At 45.1% G+C, this 21,575-nt stretch overlaps 1 protein-coding gene across 6 annotated transcripts in view; it reads left to right on the top strand.

Annotated features, from left to right (window-relative positions):
- Nucleotides 1–21,575, top strand: part of Invs (inversin) — a 173,435-nt gene that overhangs the window by 148,157 nt on the left and 3,703 nt on the right. For 5 of the 6 annotated variants that reach the window (XM_027403114.2, XM_027403113.2, XM_027403116.2 and 2 more), the window contains 4 exons: nt 3,643–3,920; nt 14,281–14,974; nt 18,951–19,180; nt 20,676–20,750. In XM_027403114.2, the coding sequence (XP_027258915.1) occupies nt 3,643–3,920; nt 14,281–14,974; nt 18,951–19,180; nt 20,676–20,750 (1,277 nt within the window). The remainder of the gene's footprint in view (nt 1–3,642; nt 3,921–14,280; nt 14,975–18,950; nt 19,181–20,675; nt 20,751–21,575) is intronic. The other variant, XM_027403115.2, reaches the window with a different exon arrangement.

Here is a 21,575-nt window from a genome sequence, read left to right as displayed (position 1 = left end):
ACTAGGGATATTTGGTTTCTTAAAAGAAATAAATGACTGCTCAAACAATAAAATCTCATTTGTCACCTGTGAGCCACTCTTATTGTCATGGAGATCCATGGAGATGCCAGCCCAGACAGCCTCATATGTGTATCTACGGAAAGGGCCAACACCACTCCCTTAAAGCTACTCTGTTCATCTGCAGTATATGAAGAGCGAGGCTCCCTCTCCCTGCCTGAAGGAAACCCAGATGTTTCCACCTTCTCCTGAAATGTAACCCATGTCCCAGCACTCCCTAGCACCTGTCAGTCACCTTGAGTGGCATTTACTAGCATCTATGTGGATCCCAGCCCTCGGTTAGGACACTTGCCCAGCTAGTCTACAGCAGCAGTACAGCACATTCAAGTGTCAACAGTTGGCAGAAGTGTAGCAACACCAGAGCCAATCAAGACAGGACTTATCCCAAACTACCTGGCCATGTACTCTGTGATGAAATTCAATGGGCTCCCAAATAGAGGCTTTTCCACACAGAACGACCCTAGCAAGAGAAATTTAACAGGTTGGTGTAGTTTAAAATCATCTGTCAGCTGTGTCTTCCCCGTCCCTTGAAATCTAAATAAGCTTCACTCTAAATCTGGACAGGGGAAGTCTGAGCTCTCTGCTTGCTCAGGTTCTCTACCTCAGCTCTGGCCTTCATGTTAGGTGTCTTGGACCTATAGACTGCCAGGTTGCATGTGAAAGAGCATGCACTAGTATAGTAAACCATGCAAAGGTGACGTCACAGAGGCACCTTTCAGTCCCATAGTCTACCATGACTACGAGGTCCTCCTCTCTTAAGCCTCATTGCTTCTGGATAGGCCAGAGAAGCAGCAAGAGTTGTGTTACCTGGACATTTGTAGGAAATGCAGAGCATAGAATTCAAGTTAATCATAATGTGCAACCCACAAGATCCCAGGGGATTTGGCCATTTAATGCAGGGAGCAAGGACCTGAGTTCTTTTCTGTGCTTCCCCGTGGGGAAGCCTCTTGCTCTGCATAGCTTCTCAGACCCTTCTCTCCCCAGCATCCTTCTCTTGTGTTACTTCAGCTCTTCCTACCCATGAGGAGATGCTGGCAGAGCTGCCTCAGGAGGCACCTTTTTCTCTAAATCCCCAGAGCTGGCCACCATCTAGGCTTCTCTACCAGCCCTCAGTCGTGCCCTCAAGCTTGCCCTGAAGAAAGATTCTTTTTAATTATTTATTTAACTTTTTTATTTGCATTGATATTTAATTATTTATTAATTATTAATTATTTATTTAACTTTATTTTATTTGCATTGATATAGAAGGTGTCAGATCCCCTGAAACCAGAGGTACAGACAGCTGGGTGCTGGGAATTGAACCCTGGTCCTCTGGAAGAACAGCCACTGCTGTTCTGAGCCATCTCTCCAGCCCCGGAAGAAAGATTCTAACCTCAGATATTGTGATAAGTAAGGTTTCCATCTCAGTAAAATAAATTTCAAAGACTCTAGAGACCCCTAGTCTCCTAGCATCTCTTTGTTAGATCGGGGTTCTGAGCTCTCACACAGGGTCAGGACTGGCTAGTCTCTGACAGGGGAGCAGCTCAGCTGTGTCCATTTGCTGGTCAGCTACAGAGCAAGCACAGACATCTTCAAAAGTTCCCAGCATGGCTTCTCATCACTCTATTCTCAGTAGGCTCTTTAGTAGTGACCAGATTCTCTCCCTGAGTGTGAGGAGCATTGTCATCTGGAAGTCAATACACTCCAGTGTGGCACAGCTCACCAGGTCAGGCTCCTCCCTCCCATCTCTGCCCACCAGGTGCCTGCACATCTCAACACTAGAAGCTGGGACCACAGATTCCTCCACACAAAATTCACCACTTTATTCAGGCACAATACTGTAATATTTCTTCCATGGTAGGCTAGGTTTCTCTTTTCCTAGCTGTTCCCTTCTGGGTAGATTCCTCAGGGCAGACCTGAGGTCTGCAGTCTCCATTCTGTGTCCTTGGTGTGCAGAAGAGGAGAGACTCAGGAAATGCTGGGGTCTTTCTTCTTTCCCTAGACTCCCTTCAGTTAGTGGCACTGATCAAATAGGTCTTATCCTTAGTGTAAGTGAGTGGGAGTGCCAGGTTTCAGCACCAAGCTAGTGTAAGTGTGGAATATTACAGCTCTGGGGCTGCCAAGGTGTCTTGACTTTTCAGGCAGCCTGGCTACCTAGGACAGCTCTGGAGGATGGCGCTGCCACAGGACAGACAGCTCAGCCCTAGAGAGAAGTATCCTGACTTTTCCAGAAGCCAGGCTATCTGAGGCTGGGTTGTAGTGGGGGATGGTCTCCCTGCAGGATATAGCAATGCTGCTCCTCTCCTGGAGAAAGCTGTAACAGCTGAGCTCTGTTCCCCTAAGGGAATGTCCTAGTAGAGCTAACTGCTGCTTCTTGGGCCCAAGATGATACTTCTTCAGCTACAGTCTGCTAAAGGGGAACCTCTACAGAAATGTAGCAATCTCCTCTGGCTCTAGGGAAAAGTCCCTGCTACAGCCTTGTTCAGTCCCCCTAAAGGAATGTGTAGCAATCTCCACAGGCTCCGGGGAAAAGTTACTTTTCTCCGCTACAGCCTTGCTCAGTCCCCCTAAGGGAATGTCCCTGCAAGTTCTTCTATTCTGCTATGGCAAATAAAGATCTTCACCCAAGATTCTTTTGAGAAAGAGATTTATTTGGGAAGGAGTTCAGGAGAGTGACTGCCTCTGCCAGGGTGGAAAAGGACAGCCAGTAACTGAACAGGCAGAGGGGCTTATATAGAGCTTCTTGGGGGCAGAGTTTTCCCAGGGAGTTTTTCTGCTCAGGGATTGGTTAGGTTTTCCTGTTCAGGGATTGGTTGGTTTCAGTTTATCAGGGCCAAGTTGGCTCTGGTGTGAGGGCTAAAGTGGGTTTTTGTTTTTGTTTTTGTTTTTGTTTTTTGTTTTTTGTTTTTGCTGGCCCTTTTACCCTACACTTAGCCCCTCCCCAATTTCTAGCCTGAGCCAGCTCTCTGGGAGACTGAGGACTGGCTTGCCTTTCTTTGCCACAGGTCTTTAGGCCTGGCCTCTGCTGCCAAGCTTCTTTTATACTGTTGTTCAAAAGCAGAGCTGAGCCCCCAGTGTACTGCTCGTGTCTGGCTTTTGAAGATCATCACAGGGGTCCCACTTTCAAAGGGTTTTGCTGACTCCTTGGCTGGAGCTGTGAAGTTGTCTGCAAGTAACTTTTCCATGTCATCATTTCTATTCATGATGGTCTTTTTTTTACAACAAGCAGAACAGATTCAAGGCAGTCTCTGTGACTATGGTCCTTTAGTGATGTTCTGCTGTGCTGTCTGGAGCAGGAGAGAAAGGAGTGGAGTTTTGGTTAGCTCCAGGGACAGCAAGATCGGTAAATGACTCAGTCCAGTGCCTGGTTAGGTGGTGTGTATCTCAGCAATTCAGACTGACCTGTATGATGGTTTTAGGCTACATTCAATAAGGCCTGGTACAAGAAGGTGGTTGCTGTTATACTTAGAGAAGAAGCCCACCCTAGAAAGTGTACATTTCCATATCTATCCTGTGCTGTGGTGGCTCCTCTCAACATTTCAGTCCATCTTGAGGACTCTCAAGCAGGTGAGGCCCTTTTGACTTCTTCCTCTTCTTTGGTTCCAGAAAACGGGAGGAGGAAAGCAGGAGGAAGGAAGCTGAACAGCAAAAAGGACAGCTGAGCACAAATCCCCCCAGACTCCAAGTTCCTTCCTGTCCACCCAGCCCCAAGAACAAGGCCAGCAAGCAGAGTGCAGCCTCTAGCAAACAGCCATCTGCTGACCACACAGTCAAGGACCCTGACCCGGAGCACAGCAGAAGGTCTTCAGGCCGATGCCCAGGCAGGGCCTCCCACAGAGATTATTCCTCAGACCTTCAGGGAACAGCCTCCAGGAAGCCCAATGGTAAGTGCTATCTAACCCCAGCATGGACCGGGCTTTGCCGAGGCCTGCCACAGTCTGTGTTCTTTGTTTCCTTTGGCTCTCAGTATTCTGTGTCTCTTCTCTTGCCTTGCTGTAGTTTACTGGAATACTTCTAGGAATCAATCTTAACTGATTTATAGTGTTTTGAATATATTTCTTTGTCTAGTTTTGGCTCTCTGGGTATTACACAGGTAACTTGCTTCAGTCTGAGTTACCACTGAATGAAATGTTAAAACTACTCTTTCACTTAGATAGCTGCAGTACTTTTAAATATCATTGCTGGGGTCACCCACATCCGGTTGCTTAGAGTCACCCGTAACTCCAACTCCAGAAGATCTGACTCTGTCTTCTGTACTCCATGTGCACTTGCGCTCACATATACGTACACCCTCACACACATACATACTTAATTTAAAAAATAAAAACCATTGGTGAAAATCAGCTGTTAGGATAAATCTTTCAGCCAAAAGCTGCCTGAGTTAGGCCCAAATGAATACACAGAAACTTGTATTAGGTTCAAAGCTGCTTGGCCAATGACTAGGATTCTCATCTGTTAGCTCAGTCTTAATTATCATAAATCTATGTATTTTATAAGACTTATCTTATCGGACGCCTTGTTGGCATCCCTCCTGGCCAGTGGACCTCATCGTGCCGCTGGAGCAGGAGCGGAGGGGAAAAGAGGGCCCTTCCTGTGTCTCCATCACTTAAATATGAGTCTCCTTGCTATGTCACTTCCTGCCTGGATCAGCACTTCTCTACTACATTTCCCAGAATCCTCTTTGACTCTTAGTCCCGTCCTCTTGCCAAACAGTATTTTATTTAACAATCAATAAGATAAACATACACAGTACATTCCCCATCATCTCTTCTTTTCTGTCTAAATAAAAAGAAAGATAAACTATCTGTCTTCAACTCTATCAAAGACCATAGAAGGATAATATATAAACTCTAGAATTGACAGAGACATCTCGCTACCTGGACAGTCACCCAAACTTCCTCTGTAACATTGGGGCATCCATCTTCAGCCTATAGGCCACAGTGTGTCTAGCACACTTTTCCATTTTAACAGGAACCCTTTAGTACTGTCTTGTTTTGTAAGTTCATCAGTAATTTTCTTGTGGGTCCTGCATGTCTAGTTTATACAGCAACAAACAGTCCAGGCAAGAGCAGTTTCTTGTTCAAATGGCTAATCTTGCCATGTTGAAAGCAAACTCCATAACGAGTTTCTTCGATGCCCATCCTCCTTTCTGACATAATTGGTGTGCCAGGAGCAGTTGTGTCTGCAACTGCCAAGATAAACCCTAAACCATTTAAATGCCATATTTCTGTAGGTCTTTGAAAGGTTTGAAGAAAATCTATCCATCTCAAATATATTTTTATATATCTAGAAAACCTAACTAATCTAATTATAAGTTCTGACTTTATAGGTAAAAGATCTGTATAAACACAATACCTAAACAAGAGAAGACATACACATATCACAAAATTGACCTTAGAGTTGTATCAATAAATGAAAATCTATACCAATGCAAAGTATTCATTCCTATATCCTATCCCCTTTTTTTCTTTAAAAAGAGATTGACTATGCTCATTATCATTTATAACTAACCCCATTTAAATGAAAACAAACATTTATAAACAATATTTGGGAATATGGGTGTCGTTCTTTCTAAACTGTTTCCTGTTGATTTGGGGCGATGTTCATACCATTGGGATCATGATAAAACATAGAAACCTGACCAAGTCCTTGTTTTTGTAGTCTGTAAGGCTGTATCATCTCAGCTTTAGGGGGTCTTGTTTGATCAAACCATATTACTCTGGAAGGAATCCATAGTTTTTTATTTTCTGTGGAAATATAAGCAAAACCTATTTCTAAGTAGCCTGTCCTTAGACTTAAATTTTGAAGTCAAAACATTTTTAAAATGTATTAGTTGGATTAATTTAGCAGCACTTATAATCAAATGTATTTTAGCAGCAGTAAATCTTTCCTCCGCAATCAAACAATTTAAAGACAACAATATGGCATATAGTATCCAGATTCTCTGTGTATTTTTCATCTTTATGTGGCTTTTTTATTACTTTATTTTTATTTTCTTTTGTTTCTTTTTTCCCCGAGACAGGGTTTCTCTGTGGAAATCTATCTGCCTCTACTTCCTTCTCTCACAAGCCTACATATATTTTTAAACGCAGTGTAAACCTTTAGAGGTTTTTCTTCTTCTGGATCTGTCTTTATCATCTTGGGAGTGGCGAGTCTAAACTCCATAAGCGCCTGGATGGCGGGAGCACATGGAAGCTGCTCTGATGTCTCTCAGCAGCCCAACAGGGCAGGCTGTGGCAGCAGGTTTTCCTCTTTCTCTGGAAACCTTGGGGCATGGGGGTCATCCCGCTCACTGACACCAATCAGCTGTTATCATTTTCATTTCAGTCATCAACTATAATTTATAAAACTCATGAAGAGAGGCCGATTTAAATACATATATTTCTGTCTTTTTTTTTTTTTTTTTTTTTGGTTTTTCAAGACAGGGTTTATCTGTGTAACCCTGACTATCCCAGAACTCTCTCTCTGTAGACCAGGCTGGCCTTTATTTCACAGAGACCCACAGGCCTCTGCCTCCTAAGTGCTGGGATTAAAGGCGTGCACCACAACTGCCCAGCCATTTCTGTTCTTCTGTTGTTATCCCTTCTTCCTGTTGCTCTAAGATTTCTATTCCTATCATTTTCATTGTGGTTAAAGAGCTTCCTCTTGCTAATCTTCAAGGTCTACCAGCAACTTTTGTCATTTTCCCTTGTTCTGAGTTTGTTGTTAACACATTCCCAGGGGGCCAGATCTAGACTCCATGCTTGGCATTTCTTTTTATTATATCACATCATTTCCTTCTGGGTTGCTTGTTTTGAGATGAGAAAGCCATTGCCATACACATTGGTCTTCCTCAGGAACACTCCTGGCCATTCCTCTGTTTTCAAGATGCTCTCGTTATCTTTAGTTTTCCAGAGTTTGATGCCTTGCTGTGGGTTTCTGATTTCTCCTATTTGAAGTTCATCTGGTGTCAAGAGTACCCAATACTCTGTGATGTGGTCAGTTTCTGGGAGAAATACACAGATCCAGGAGTGTAGTTGTACTCAGAGCTGTGATACACTGTTACAATACTCACAGTAAAATCACCAAAGGGAAAATTTCTCCATGCACAAGCCCAGAGGAAACCAGATGCACACTTCCAAAAATTCTTTTCTGGGAAGTTTCACACACACACACACACACACACACACACACACACACACACACACACACTCTTACTTACTTCAGCAGTAAATTATAATGACCAGTTTCATAATGTTTTGTCATCCAGAAAAACTCCATTGAACCTAGGACTCCATGATTTTACACAGAGATATCCCTGCAAGTGTATACACAATTGCAGACTCCCAGATGGAAAGGAGGCAGCAGCGATCCTGTATTTACAGATGGTACAGTCTGCTGCTAGGGAAAGTAGGCAAGAATGCCAGTAATAACAGTGAAGATGATCGTTAGACTAGGGGAGGCTAGGAGAGAGATAGGAGCACAGAACAAAAGTGTGGCCTTGTTTAGAGAAGTGATGTGATTGTACCAGAGAAGAAGCACTTTTTATTATACAGAAACAGAGAAAATGTCAGCTGACAAGGCCCTATGAAAGAACCTGAAGAATTTAACATGGCTGCCACATCATGGGCCCCTAGTCGGTGCCAACTGAAAGAATAGGCGGATGAATAAAATACCATACTGTGCTTGAGGTTTACAGTGCTGCTACACTGACACTGAATGGGATCCAAGAAATGTTTAGGCGTTTACGGATGGTTAGATTAGCAGGTTGGATTGATACTAATACTAGTTACTAAAGATTTTCGGGTCATGACCTAGAATAAATCCTATAGAATGTTTTTTTTTTTTCCTACACATAACTTCCATTTTATAGCTAAGGAAATTGATGTCCAGAGAGACAGACTGGATTTCCCAAACCCTAAGTGAGATCTCAGAGAACTTTTCATAATAATTTATACTAAGATATTTGGTTTTCTAAAAACTGTATCAGCACTAGCCTGTAAATTTGGGAAGGCTTTCACCACTCTCTAGATGAGCAGTTCTAAGGGCTTAAATTGCTTTGTGCAAACACTGTGGTCCATGATGAATACCTCCTTTCCATCTGGGAGTCTGCAATTGTGAATACACTTGCAGGGGTATCTCTGTGTAAAATCATGGAGTCCTAGGTTCAATGGAGTTTTTCTGGTAGTGACTTTCCTAGCTCTTACACTGTTGCAGGGACCGTGTTCCCCGTTACCCTGCCCTGAATAAGGAGGCCTGCCTTTCTCCATACTACAACAGCCATTCACCCCTGTTATCCCAGCTTCATTACAGTTTCTTCACTGCCCTGCAATTTCTGCCCCGTCAGTCTCAAGTCAATGTCAGAGGTATCTGTTAGGGCAGCACCTCTCTTCTGGAGGGTTCTGTTTCTATGTTGGTTATGGTTTGTGGCATAAAAGACTACCCCAAAACCAAGTGGCTTACAAGAGCAATTCACTGTGTCTCAAAGTGCTGTGGATTGAATGAAGGGTCCCTAGCTGGGTCACCTGAGCTCACTCAGGTGGCTGCTAGAATTGGAGTTGACTGGGTGGAAAGCCACTAGTGCTGCTGATGGCCAAAGTGCCTCAGACCTCTTCTCTCAGACCTGTCATTCCCAGGTGTGTTCCACCATCGTCATTACTGCTCAGAAAGAAAGCAGATGTCGTGAGGCCTGAAAGTGCACACTCCAGGACTTTCCCATCAATTCTGCCCACTTAGGTCTTGAGCCGTATTCAAGGGAATGAGAATTCACCTCCTCCTCTGAATAGGTGACATTCCAGTCACATTGCACAGGCTTGTGCATGTCAATCAATACAGAGAACATTCTCTCATAGCAGGAACTGTGTCTAGTACTTTGTATCCCCAGCACCTCACCAGGACAGTGTAGTTGGGTAGAACTAGCTGGGGCTAGAGATTTAAAGTAAACACTGGCGATCATCCCTAAATCAGAAAGTCGTTACTGAGTGTGTACTGTAACAGAAACCCGTTTCTGTGGCAAAGATGAGCTCCTCTGCTCAATTCATGCATTCATTCAGCAGACAAGGTTTGGCTCCCATACTGTGTCCTAGCTGTGCTAAATTAGCAGCCAAGGCTGAGGACCACGTCACCCTATTCTTTCTGCCAGCAGTGAGCACAACCCTGATTACCCAGGACTCTGTTCTGAGTGACACTGACCCCTGGAATCTCAGGTGGACAGTGCTGTTCTGCAGACTGTGTGACTGCATGGGCAGGGCACTGCATGTTGGCTCATTCTAAAGCACTCTGGCATAGTGGTACTGCAAAGCCAGCCAGGTCTGCTGTGGACTGAACAGAAAGAACTGTGTTGGTGGCCTCAGACCTCCAACACTGTGTACTCCCTTCAGTTTCTGGTAAGCATGCCTTTTGTCCTTTAATCACACTGCTACTAGTTGGACTTCTCCAGATGACACAGTGCTGTCGATGTCATTTTCAAGTCATGCACGGCTCATGAAATGAGTTTAATGGCATAATCGGACCAGATTATACTATTTGCTATTGTAAAATATTCCTTCTGTTAGAATAGCCTGCAATAGGAAAACATGTATGTACATCTATGTATGTATAAAACATTGCACATACCTGGGCATGGTAGCATAAACCTATTATCTTGGCACCCAGGAAGCTCAAGTAGGAGGATTGCCTCAATTTGAATGACTCATAGGTAAAGGTACCGGCTACCAAGTCTACCTGAGTCCATTCCATGCTTGGACCCACAGCGTAGGAGAAACCTGACTCATGTAAGTTAGCATCGGACCTCCACATGCTTGCCTTAGTATACACTGCTACATATATTCTCTCTCCCCCCCCCCACACACACAAATAAAAATGTAACTAAAAAGAACATTGCAACTGGGCAGTGGTGGCGCATGCCTTTAATCCCAGCACTTTGGAGGCAGAGGCAGGCAAATCTCTCTGTTTCAGGCCAGCCTGGTCTACAGAGAAAGTGTCAGGACAGGCTCCAAAGCTACAGAGAAACTGTGCCTCGAAAAAACAAAACAAAAACAAACAAACACAAGACATGGCCCATTATAAAACACCATGCTTTAGTTATATCTATGCACATACATGACTACATGTGCATAAGGATATCCATCGGACCACAGTTACTTCTTGGTATAGGCCATTGTCAAACAAGTCTGTAAGTTTCTGTTCCGGAACAACTCTGAGATAAGGGAATTCTTGTTCATTTGAAAACAGGAAGTGATGCCCCTAACATGGAGCTTTTGTGAAGAACTAGATTCAGATATGCAAACAGGATCTCAAAAGGCCAGCATCTGATGTTGCCTCTTCGAAGTGATGAAGGACAGCAAGCTAATGAGGCTGGTTGTGCTGGAAGTAAGGGGAGCTCCCATTTCACAACTTTGATTCCAAGAGGCCACAATACAAAGAGGGGGGAAGTGGATGCTATTTTCGTGGAGTTCTCAGGAAGCCCGGCATCACTGAACAAGGTACGCTACAGCTCACCTTGTGTTTGGCCACTGTGAGAAGAGTTGGATCTACTCATCTGATCAGGGAGTAGGCATCCCACAATAGCCTCCGGTGGGCATTACCGGCTGCCTCCATTCTTCACTGCCCAGCCTCACAGACTTAGGGACGGGAGAACTTAAGTGCCTTTGCAGGGCACCCAGCACCACCTCCTCAGAAAGGCCACAGGGGTTAGAGAGATGGCTGCATGGTACTCAGAGGTCTTGCAAAGGAGCAGAATTCAGGTTCCCAGCACCCACACTGTGGAGGGCGGCTCACAATTCTTGGGGACCTGACCCTCTTTCTGGCCTCCTTGGGCACCTGCATACATGTGCACTGACCCATTCCCCCACCCTCACCTTCCCCACATACAAATAATTAAAAATAAACCTTTTAAAAACCAAAACAAAAAAGGCCAGGAACCTGAGTCTTTTGAAGAAGGGTAATACACCTGTAGCCAGCCCCAGGAGGTGTGGTTAGGACGACCCCTGCAGGGGAACCTCCAGCATGTCTTAGCAAGTGATTTATTTCTTTATCGTGGGTCAATTCGTGCTGTGTGGAATAGAATGTGTGCAGAGCATGCTGGCTGTACGGACCAGCACTGGGATGCATGGCCTTGGGCTTACATGTGAACTCTGTCTTAGTAGGGTCTCTCTTGTTGTTTTAAACATCATGTCCAAAAGCAACATAGGGAGGCATGGGTTTATTTCAGTTTACACTGTATAGTCCATCATGGAAGGAAGTCAGGTTCTATGAATGTGAGAGAGAACTCAAGGCAGGAATGGAAGCAAATACCATGGAGAAATAGTGCTTGGCTTGCTCATCTACTTCTCTCTCTCTCTCTCTCTCTCTCTCTCTCTCTCTCTCTCTCTCTCTCTCTCTCTCCTTCCTTTCTTCCTTCCTTCCTTCTTTCTTTCTTCCTTTTCTTCCTTCCTTCTTCTTTTCCCCCTTTGGTTTTGGTTTTTCAAGACTACACAGGGTTTCTCTGTGTAGTCCTAACTGTCCTGGAACTCACACTGTAGACCAGGCTGGCCTTGAACTCAGAGCTGTCTCTGCCTCCGAAGTCACCACTGCCTGCTTGTCATCCTGCTTTTTATACCACCCAGAGCTACCTGCCTCCAGTGGGCTGGGCCCTCCTCCGTAGACTTGCATGCAGGCAATCTGATGAAGGCATTTTTGAGGTTCCTCTTCCCAAAAAACTCTAGCTTGTGTCAAGTTAGCAACAATTTAAAAAAAAAAATCCTGACAGACTCCATCATTCACTGGTTGTGTAGCATAAGGCTAGTAACGTTTCCAAGTCTCAGGGTCCTCACAAGAGACAAGAGTAGAGTATGATGGTTCACCTCTGTGATCCCAGCACTTTCGTAGCTGAGGTAGGAGGATCACCAAAAGTTCAAGGCCAGTCAGTCTCAAATTTAAAAATAAATCTAAAGTAACAAGGGAAAATAACGCCGTCTGTAGACAGTAATGCACATCCATGTGATAGCCCATGTAGATTGAGGACATTCCATAGCACTGTGTAGATGTAGGCTATGGGGATGGAAGTAGTCATCATCGTCCAAAAGATGACTGTACCCGCCCAGGGCAGGGTGGATCTGAAGATGGGGTCGGCACTAAGGCAGTGGTGGCAGCATGGAGAATAGGGGATGCCACAAGAGTAGAATTGCTTGTGGGAGGTGGAGAAACTTCTTCTTATTTGGGTAAATACCCTATTTGCCCTAACGTCCTCTGAGAATGTGATAGGAGAGTCTCTTCACCCGACTGTGAAGGCAGTGATAACGGCAGGTGTCAAGGAGCTTGGTCTATGGAGAGGGCAGAGGTGAGACAGCTAGCGAGCAGCAGTGGGAGACACAGTTGGTTTTGTAAGAAGCTGCCACACTGCCTTTCAAGTGGCTACACCATTTTGAGTCTCCAGCAGTGAGCAGCAGCTCTGGGGCTGCACATTCCCACCAGCTCCTCCAGTGGCCACGCCTCTCACAGCGCTAACAGGCCTGCAGCAGTTCCCATCCACTGGGGACCACTGCCTCCCCGCCCCAGGGGAAAACGTGCTCTTTACTCCTGGTTTGTGTTTTCTGTATTTATTTGGCACAAAGGAATAGATATAGGAGAAACATGCATGCATTACATGCACACAAAAACATAGACACATAAAACTTTATATAACGAGCAGCATATTCTTTTACAGTTAAGAATAGTTATGACTGGTGAAGTGGATCCGTGGGTTAAAGTCCTTGCTGTCAAGGATGAGTTCAAGCCCACCTGGTAGAAGGAGAAAAATGACTTCTGCAAGTTGTCCTCTGCAAGTTGCCACATACACATTGGACACACATTATTAATAAGTGTAATAATTTTTTAATTATGCTTACTTATTTCCTGTTTCTGGAAACATCATCGGAATATATGTCTTAGTTACTTTCCTATTGCTATGAATAGACACCATGACCAAGGCAATGCATAAAGAATTCACTGGAGCTTACTGTTTCAGAGGGCAAGTCCATGGCCATCATGATGGGCAGCATGAGGGCAGGCAAGCATGCGTAGTGCTGGGGGGGCACTGTTGTTTGATATTTTACTATGTTTGGCTTTTTGGAGGAGCCCACCACCCAGCTCCTAAATAAATCACACACGGAGGCTTATTATAACCCCAAATGCCTTCCTCATCAGTCTGTTCACCAGAGCCTACTTTTTTCTTGTCTGCCTTGCTGGCTCCTCAACACGTCATCAATGGATGGTATCATTTGGTTCTACATTCCTGCCATTCTCGGTGGAGGCATGTGTCTGCTCCACCTCTTCAAAAGTACAAGTTGCTTCCTGATGTTTACATGGCTACTGTCTTCATTGAAAATAGGTTTTTCATTTTATATGTTACATTCACTTTTTTCAGACATACTTTTTTGCATATTTTTAATCTCATGGTGTCTACCAAACTTCTGGGAGACCTAACGATGCCATGTACATTAATTGTTGTTCAAGATAGACTATGCCCTTGTGCATTTTATAATTTTGGACCATGATATCTTCAGAAGACCCCCTCTGTCTATGCTTAGTTAAGGACATGTCACATGTCATACAATATTGTATATGCTTTTTTGGGACATCCTGGGATACCTCATCCTGAGACCAATTTGTATATTAATATGTCCTATGGTTAAGCAATACACACCAACCACATGGAATACAAAATGGCTCAGGTTCACAAGAGAGACTCCACCCATGCAGAGTCCAGGTAGAGACGCACAGTCTTCATGGTGAGCACACTTTAGTGTGGATTGCTACTTCCCAAAGGTAAAGCCTTTTGGTAGGTCCTGGCTTCTTGCAGGGTCTTCAGTTAACATCCCATCCACAAGGCTTTGTTTCAACACAGCAAAGTATCTAATAAGGCCACCCCTTCACTGTCCCAGTGCTGGACAGTGGTGGGTTCCCTTCACATCCTCGTCATTCTGCCTTCCAATTTTTTCTTTTTGGCATCCAGGGTCCCTTTGGTTTTGGGAAGGAAAGAGGGTGCCTTTAAAGGGATGTTCCTGCTATTTTAAATGGCATTCCAGAGAGTTACTGAACACTTTCTGGCTGCCTAACCCATCAGATTGCTAGAAAGACAAGTCGAGAAGCTTTGTTCTGTGTTATTGTGTTCCTGTTACATTGCCATGGTTACTGTGATGCTAACTAAAATGACTGCATCTCTCATGTGAACAGATGACTAGATCTGCCCTCACCTGAAAGTCTTAGACACTGACTGTTATTCTACTTTTTCCTTGTCTACCCAAGAAACACCCAGGGAACACTGCAGACGTTCCTCTGCCTGTGTGCACCTCAGATCCTGTGAAGGCGGTGATGGCTCCAGGCATCGGGGAGCATCCTCTGTGGAGAAGAGCAGAGGTGAGACCAATGGCGAGCACCAGTGTGACAAGGGACCAATCAGGACTGGGCAGCCCTTGTCCTTTGGGTCAGCCCAGCCTGCTGAGAGAGGAGAGGACTCCAGCCCTGCAAGTGCTTCCCAGCAGGACAGCCCCAGGAAGCCCAGCAAAAGGCAGGACAGAGCCCCCAGGCCCGGAGGTGCTCCTCAGAAAAGGTGCACGCACCAGCTCAGAGACAGGTGCTCCCCAGCTGGGTCCAGCCGGCCTGGCAGTGCCAGGGGGGACATTGCCTATACTGAACAGAGCCCTCTCCATCATCGCACACCAAGAACCAAGGTGACCCAGGACAAGCTTATAGGAGGGGTCTCCTCAGATTTGCCATTCAGCACAGAAGAGTTGAGGTCAGGATGCAAGATGCTATGTGAGGACATTCTGGCATCTACAGAGAGTGATGTGGTTCATGGCCCCCCACCTGGACAGACTGTGAACATTCACCTTCTTCCTGTAGAGCAGCGCCTGCAGATAATCCAGAGGGAGCGAAGTAGGAAAGAGCTGTTTCGCAGAAAGAACAAGGCAGCAGCCGTCATCCAGCGAGCCTGGCGAAGGTAAGAGGGCAGGGCCTGCAGTCTCCTGCAGTCCTGCTGTTGTGACACCCTGTGCTATCTGATGTGCTCCAGTGAGCTCTGTGTTCAGTGGATGACTGGATGGAGCCTTCCCAAGAAATGTCTACCTCCCACTTCCAGCACTTCACGTGGGTTAAGCAAAACGGAAGATTGCTCTGCACAGGAAAGTGCCCGGGGCGGAGCAGTGAAGAAAAAGCTCTGGTTGGCCATCACACAGCCCAGTTTCCCAATGCAGCTCTGACAGTTACCCGACTTTAGGCAAATCACTGGGCCTCTTTGACCCTCACTTTTCCCATTTGTAAAGTGGGGTCTGTCAACCCTTGCACCTGTGAGGCTGCTGCTTTTTGAACTCTGGTGCACCATATGTAGGATCTCTTTTCTATCTTTTAAATTTATATTTATGTGCTTACATGTATGTCTGTGTGAGGGTATTGTGTCCCCTGGAACTGGCGTCATAGACAGTTGTAAGCTGCTATGTGGGTGCTGGGAATTGAACCCCAGGCCTCTAAAAAATCAGTCAGTACTCTTAATCAGTACTCTTGTTTTTTAAAATATAAAGTTTATCGTGTGTGTGTGTGTGTGTGTGTGTGTGTGTGTGTGTGTGTGTGTGTGTGTATTGATCAAAGGACAACTTTTAGGGACTGATTCTCTCCTCCTATCATGTGGGTCCCAGGAATCAAACACAGGTTACTGGGCTTGGTAGCAGGTGCCTTTACCTGCCCAGTCATCTCACTGGCCCCACACAAGATTTTTCTTTAAATCTCTAACCTAGGAATTAGTCATACTTCAAATATCGAAACCAGTGCTTGGATATACAAGATCAGTATGCTTGAAATATATGAACCCCTGTGAGCCACTCTCACACTCAGACTGAGTCCTAAAAGTTAGGGGAGAGGCTACGTTGTAGGACTGAGACAGTGTGTGTGGAGCCTGACACCTCTAGAGTAGGGACAGGTTTTTCTGTATCAGTCTCCTTCACACTGTAGTCTCTACTCTATCCAAGGGAAGCCTTTCCTTGGTGACAAAACAGTAGTTACATGGCCTCTAATGCCGGGGCAATGGTGACAAAACATTAAGTCACTAGGAAGTCCAGATGCTGTATGTCACAGACCATTAGGAAAACAAGAAGGGGCCTAGAAAAAAAAACAGCACTAGCAGGGAGCACAGCAACCAACTTAGAGAGAGGCTCTGAGAACAGCCTACCAAAGGCTACACAGCCCAGAGCCAAGCCATCTGGTTTGTGTTCATCCAGCCTTTGAATAACATGCCCTTATGTCTGTTCCCATCTGTTCAAGCTCATGTAGTTCCAGCCGCCCCAAGGAGCTTGCAAGACAAGGATCAGGAGTCCTATGTTCTTAGACACAGACACTCAGGAAAATGACTTGTGCCCATAGTAACACTTGAACCTTTGGCTGGCCCACATCTTAGGGCCTTCCCTTCCATGACTAGCATGTTTACTGCAGTCATGATAATGGCGGTAGATGGAGGTGTCTTATGGTAGATTTGAGGTTGGAGAAGGAGAACCTGGATGGTACTTACATGCCAGGTAACAGTTCTACATCAGCTGCTGCTGTGGCTGCCATTGCCAATAGTAGTCAGCATTTATTGGGCCAAATCCTCATAGCACTGTCCCCAGCCCATCCCACAAATCAGGAGATTCATCGGCTTTCTGACATTCCAGAGTTAGAAGGACTAACTTTAAGGTGGCCTCCACCAGGCCAAGTCACAGATAGAAATAGTCACTATTCCTCCACTTGCTGAATGATGCCCGAACACGCACTGGCCACCAGCCAGGAAGACTTTGCATTAAGCATCTTTGCTGAAAACAGCCGGGCTTACCCTTCAGGCCCCACAGCTGCTCCCTGCAGAAAGGTCTCGCCTCAGACTGTCTGTTCTCAGACTCCTTTGAAGAGGCAGAGGTTGACAGGTCCTGTCACTAAGTGTCCAGAGTAAATGAGCCCAGAGTCATTCCCTCAGGAGCAGTGACTCACAGTGCACGCCCACCTGGGCAGGTGATTATGCAGGTCTGCTTGGGCTGCACTATTGTGCACATCTGAGGTGGGGCATCAGTGCTCAAAGGGCCCATGGGAAGTCACACTGAGTGATTGTTTCAGCTATTCTCTGCTTATCTACAGAAGCCCAAAGCACTGTCCTTGCATGGTGTCTGGCACCAAGCCCAAGGAACAATGAAGGGGGTAAGGGGACAGGCCTTGCCACTCTTGTTCATGAAATGTTGGCTATCTTTGTGGGGAACATGTCCCGCAAAGAACTAGTACACAGGGAGAGAGTGAGAAGATGAAACTTTAAGGCCCAGAAAAAAAATGAGTCTTAAATTTGTAATTTTTATTAACAATCAAGAGGTGAGTATTTGGGGTGTTTATAAATGTGGGGAGAGGTGGCCCTTCCTCCAGCATTTTCCACCCTCCTAACTGAACTGGAGTGAGCCAGCTTGCCCTGAAAATGCCATCTCTACCCGTGGAGCAGGGATTAGACTTGCTAGCATTTACATGGGTGCTGGGGATCCAAACTGCAGTCCTCATGCTTGTGTGGCAAGTACTTTACCTATGAGCTACCTCCTCAGCCCTCACTAACCCACCTGAGTATTTTAAACATTAAAATTGCATGGTGGAGAAGCGAAGCCAAAACACAGCTATGTAAAAGCACTTTATTTTTAATAACACACAGAGCTAAGTCTTATTAGCATTTCTCCAGCCCATGACTGATAGGAATTAGCAACAGGCTAGACAATAGAAAGAACCTATGGCCTGTGGTTGAACGGCACTATTGAATACAACAGTTAACCCCAAGCAGGAATGTGTTCTTGAAAATCGGAGATGGGGACCTGTTACTCTGCCTTTAGGACCAAGACCCTCCCCACACTCAGCCTGTCTGCATGCCATTCCATACATGTGTTCTCATGCAGACTAAAAGCTTCAGCTCCACAGCACTAGTCAACACCCAGGCTTCCTGGTGATCTCTGCCTACAGAGCATAGGACAGGAAGAAATTGCTTGTTAGAATGTGGTACTACTCTAGTCAAGAGATGCTATGGCTTTTTACTTACTGGGAAGAATCATGTAGGCTGGTTGAAGTCAGCTTTTGAGGAAGCAGGAAGAGGCTACCCCAAGCCCAGCAGGGAGGTTTTTTTTTTAGCAGGCTTAGGAAGGTTACCCCATCTTTGGGATATTGTCACACAGGCATGGGGCTGCCTGGTCTTCTGTAAGCTCAGCAGTCACAGTTAATATAGTACAGATAATGAACATTAATGAAGCTCTCCTTTAAAAATTTCAAGATAGTTGTCATTCCTGCCACAGGCTTCAATTCCCAGCAGGGTCATCATAGTAAACTCGTCATTCTCTTTCCATGTGTGTCCATCGTGAATACAGCAGACCTGTCAGCAGGGCTAGGCTACAAAATCCTGGGTTTGGTGTCACCTCCCTAAGCTGTTTAGTCATTACAAATGTCCTAAAACGTGCCTCCCCAGGACTCAAGCCATAGGATGGTGCCTGGAATATAACACAATTAACACTGTTACCTCCTTACAGCGTAGCTCAGACTTACATCCCTTCCCTAACCAAGCTCATGGTGCTTTGACCACATTTGGGGGGGGGCACAAATGCCCCATTTCTGCTTTTGCCGATTCTGCTGTCTAGAGTGCCTTTCTCTGCCTAGTAGGCATCTACTCCCCTTCTGAAACCCAGTGGAGTACAAAGCAGCCATGGAAAGCCTCCCAACACCAAGCTCTCAGCTCTTGCATGTCACCTCACTCAATGCAGGTGCTGCTTTCCACCTTAGCCCATCCCACCTGCCTGTGGCTGCTGAAGGTGACTTATCCAGTTATCCTGTCCAAGTCTCACAGCATTTCAACATGAATGCTGAAACTGGGATGGGCACCTGTTCCATTCCCGTAGCTGTCAGCACCGCAGGGTCTTACAGCCTGTCCTCTGTGACCCCTCCAGCTACCAGCTCAGGAAGCATCTGTCTCGTCTTCTGCACATGGAGCAGCTCAGAGCCGGAGACGTGCTTAGATGTAGCCAAGTGTGCACAGCCCTGCTCCTCCAGGTCTGGAGGGCAGAAGTGGAACTCAAGTTCCCAAAGTCCATCTCCGTCAGCAGAGTGCCCAAAAGTTCATCCAAAGGCATGTCGACCACGAAGTCTGCCAGGCATGCTGTGCTCAGGCAGATCTACGGTAAGTATTCTTCTGGGTACTTTGGCACAGGATCCTGAGTGGCACACCACAATCTTCAATAAGACTAATAGGACTTAACTGAACAACTCTCTACCCAGATTTAAAAAAATTTTTTTGTTTCAAGAATCAGAATTTCCACTAGTCAATTTAATGCCCTACTTCCAGGCAAGAGCCCCTCCTCTTAGTTCCAAGACTAAAAGCCTCACCACTTAAACTTCTCAGACCTCTGCTTGAGCCCTCCCACCACATAAACCCTCTGATCTTGTGTCCCTTTGGCCATTCTATGCTGAAAGTGTCATCTATGCAAATGCCCATAACTCAGTTACTGAACTATTAACAGATGAGTGGCTGTAACCTGAAATATTTCCAGCTCTACAAAAGGCCCTCAAAGTAAGCCAGCAGTTCATGTATCCTTACATAATTTGGATAGCTGCTCAATAGAGAAACAAGAGCCCATGTACCTTTAGGAACATCCCTTGCAGTTTAGACAGCATTCCCAGGCTACCATGTCTGTGATCATTAGGTTTCTTTTTTTTTTCTCCCTCCATTCATTTATTTAGCTCATAAATAAAGTCATGCACAATTATGATACACAATACAGTATGTTCACAATGGCATGGCTAAATTAAACCAATTAACATGTTATATCACACATATTCATCATTTTTGTTTTGAGAACACTTAAAGTATACTATCTCACAACTTTTAAAATATAGCATATTGTTATCAACCATATTTATCATGCTCTCAGTAGACCTCAAGACTTCAGAGAGTCCATGCCTCTTGTCCAACTGCAGTTTTATATCCTTAAACCAATCGTTTCCCCATTGTTAAAAGACCCACATTGAAGCCTAATAGCCACAATTCTGCTCTCTGTTCCCATAAGTTCATCATTTCTAGGTTACACATAAAATTGAAATTGTGTGACATTTGTCTTCCAGTGTGTCACTTATTTTTTTTTTTTGGCAAGCATATAACTTTACTACTTACTAAAGATGAAATCAATTTGCATGCACAGGTGAGCACTCACTGAAACACCTTGGATTCATCACATATTTGAGTTTCAATTAGCATATATATATATATATATATATATATATATATATAAAGATCAATAATGGCAATATGTTATGCATCAATAGCAGCAACAGGTTTTCCAGGTTCTACAGTCATTTGAACAAAATTGTAGAGACATCCAGCACACTCCATTTAGTAATTTCAGCTTTTGGACTTTTGGATTAAGGATGTTCAGCCAGAAAGGTCCATGCACATACCCCAAACCAAACAAACCAATTCCAAACTAGTAACAAACCCTCCAAAATCTGAAGCATTTCTAGTCCCAAACTTTTCAGATAAAGGATATTCAATCTGTATTTCTGTGCATGCCTGACATATCTTGGCAGGCACCTGCAAGCCCTCTCCTCGATGAGGGACTCAGAACTCGGTCAGGTCACGGCAGCATTAATCACATAGGTCGCTTGTTGGTTGATTCCAGGTTGCTCTCAAGAAGGGAAAGTACATCATGCCATCAAATCTTCCAAAGGCCCTCCTGTGCTGCCTCTCAATTCAGGTAAGGCACTACACTGACAGAGCATATCGGGGGAGCATGAGATTTCCCCTGATCCTTTGACTTTGGGTATGTGTCTTTTTTTACCCCCTTATCATCTGCAGTCAACATCTTTAAGAGGCAAATAATTTCCACAACTAAAAACAATGATTAATATTACCTCCAGTAGAAACAATAAACGGTAGCTATCTACTATTGATTCCTTTAATTACATTCTTCACATACTTTCTTCAGAGGAGTATGTTGGAATGCGTGTATTTTCAATGCCATCCCCTTACCATAGATGGAAGACCACAAACAACATTAAAGTGCATTCGCTCAGGCTCAGTTCCACCCACAGGCGCAGCAAGGGAATGTCTTTTCCCTCACCAGACCAGACATGTGAGTTTTACTTAGGCCCTCTTCCCTCACGCCAGCATTAAGAGTGGGTGATAAGTTCAGGGCTGTCAGCAGCTAATGCCAGGTCTGGCCTATCTTCACAGGTGGCTATGGCAACATGCTCCCCCACCCTCCCTGATCCACAGGGCCATCCTGCAGAAACAGAGAGTAGCTGGGAAGGTGAACAATGACTGTCAGCGTGAACTTTAGCATTCATTTAGGTTTTGGTGAGGAAAAGCAGAGTAATTACTGCAAAATCTTTAATAAGAGATGGCTAATTCATGTAACACAAGGCAGACTGATCTAGGAGCAGCAGGTGGGATAGTTAGAAACTTTCAAAGGAATCAAGGGCCACAGTGTGTGGCAAGACTGTCCTTATAATGGACTGGAGAAACATTTCAAACTAAGAACTGTCATATGAAACTACCAGGTATATGACATTTAGATATA

This window comes from Cricetulus griseus, chromosome 2, assembly GCF_003668045.3.
Source record: "Cricetulus griseus strain 17A/GY chromosome 2, alternate assembly CriGri-PICRH-1.0, whole genome shotgun sequence".
Taxonomy (NCBI): Eukaryota; Metazoa; Chordata; class Mammalia; order Rodentia; family Cricetidae; genus Cricetulus; species Cricetulus griseus.
The sequence above is the reverse complement of the archived record's forward strand: the minus strand, read 5'-3'. Positions and strand labels throughout refer to the sequence as shown.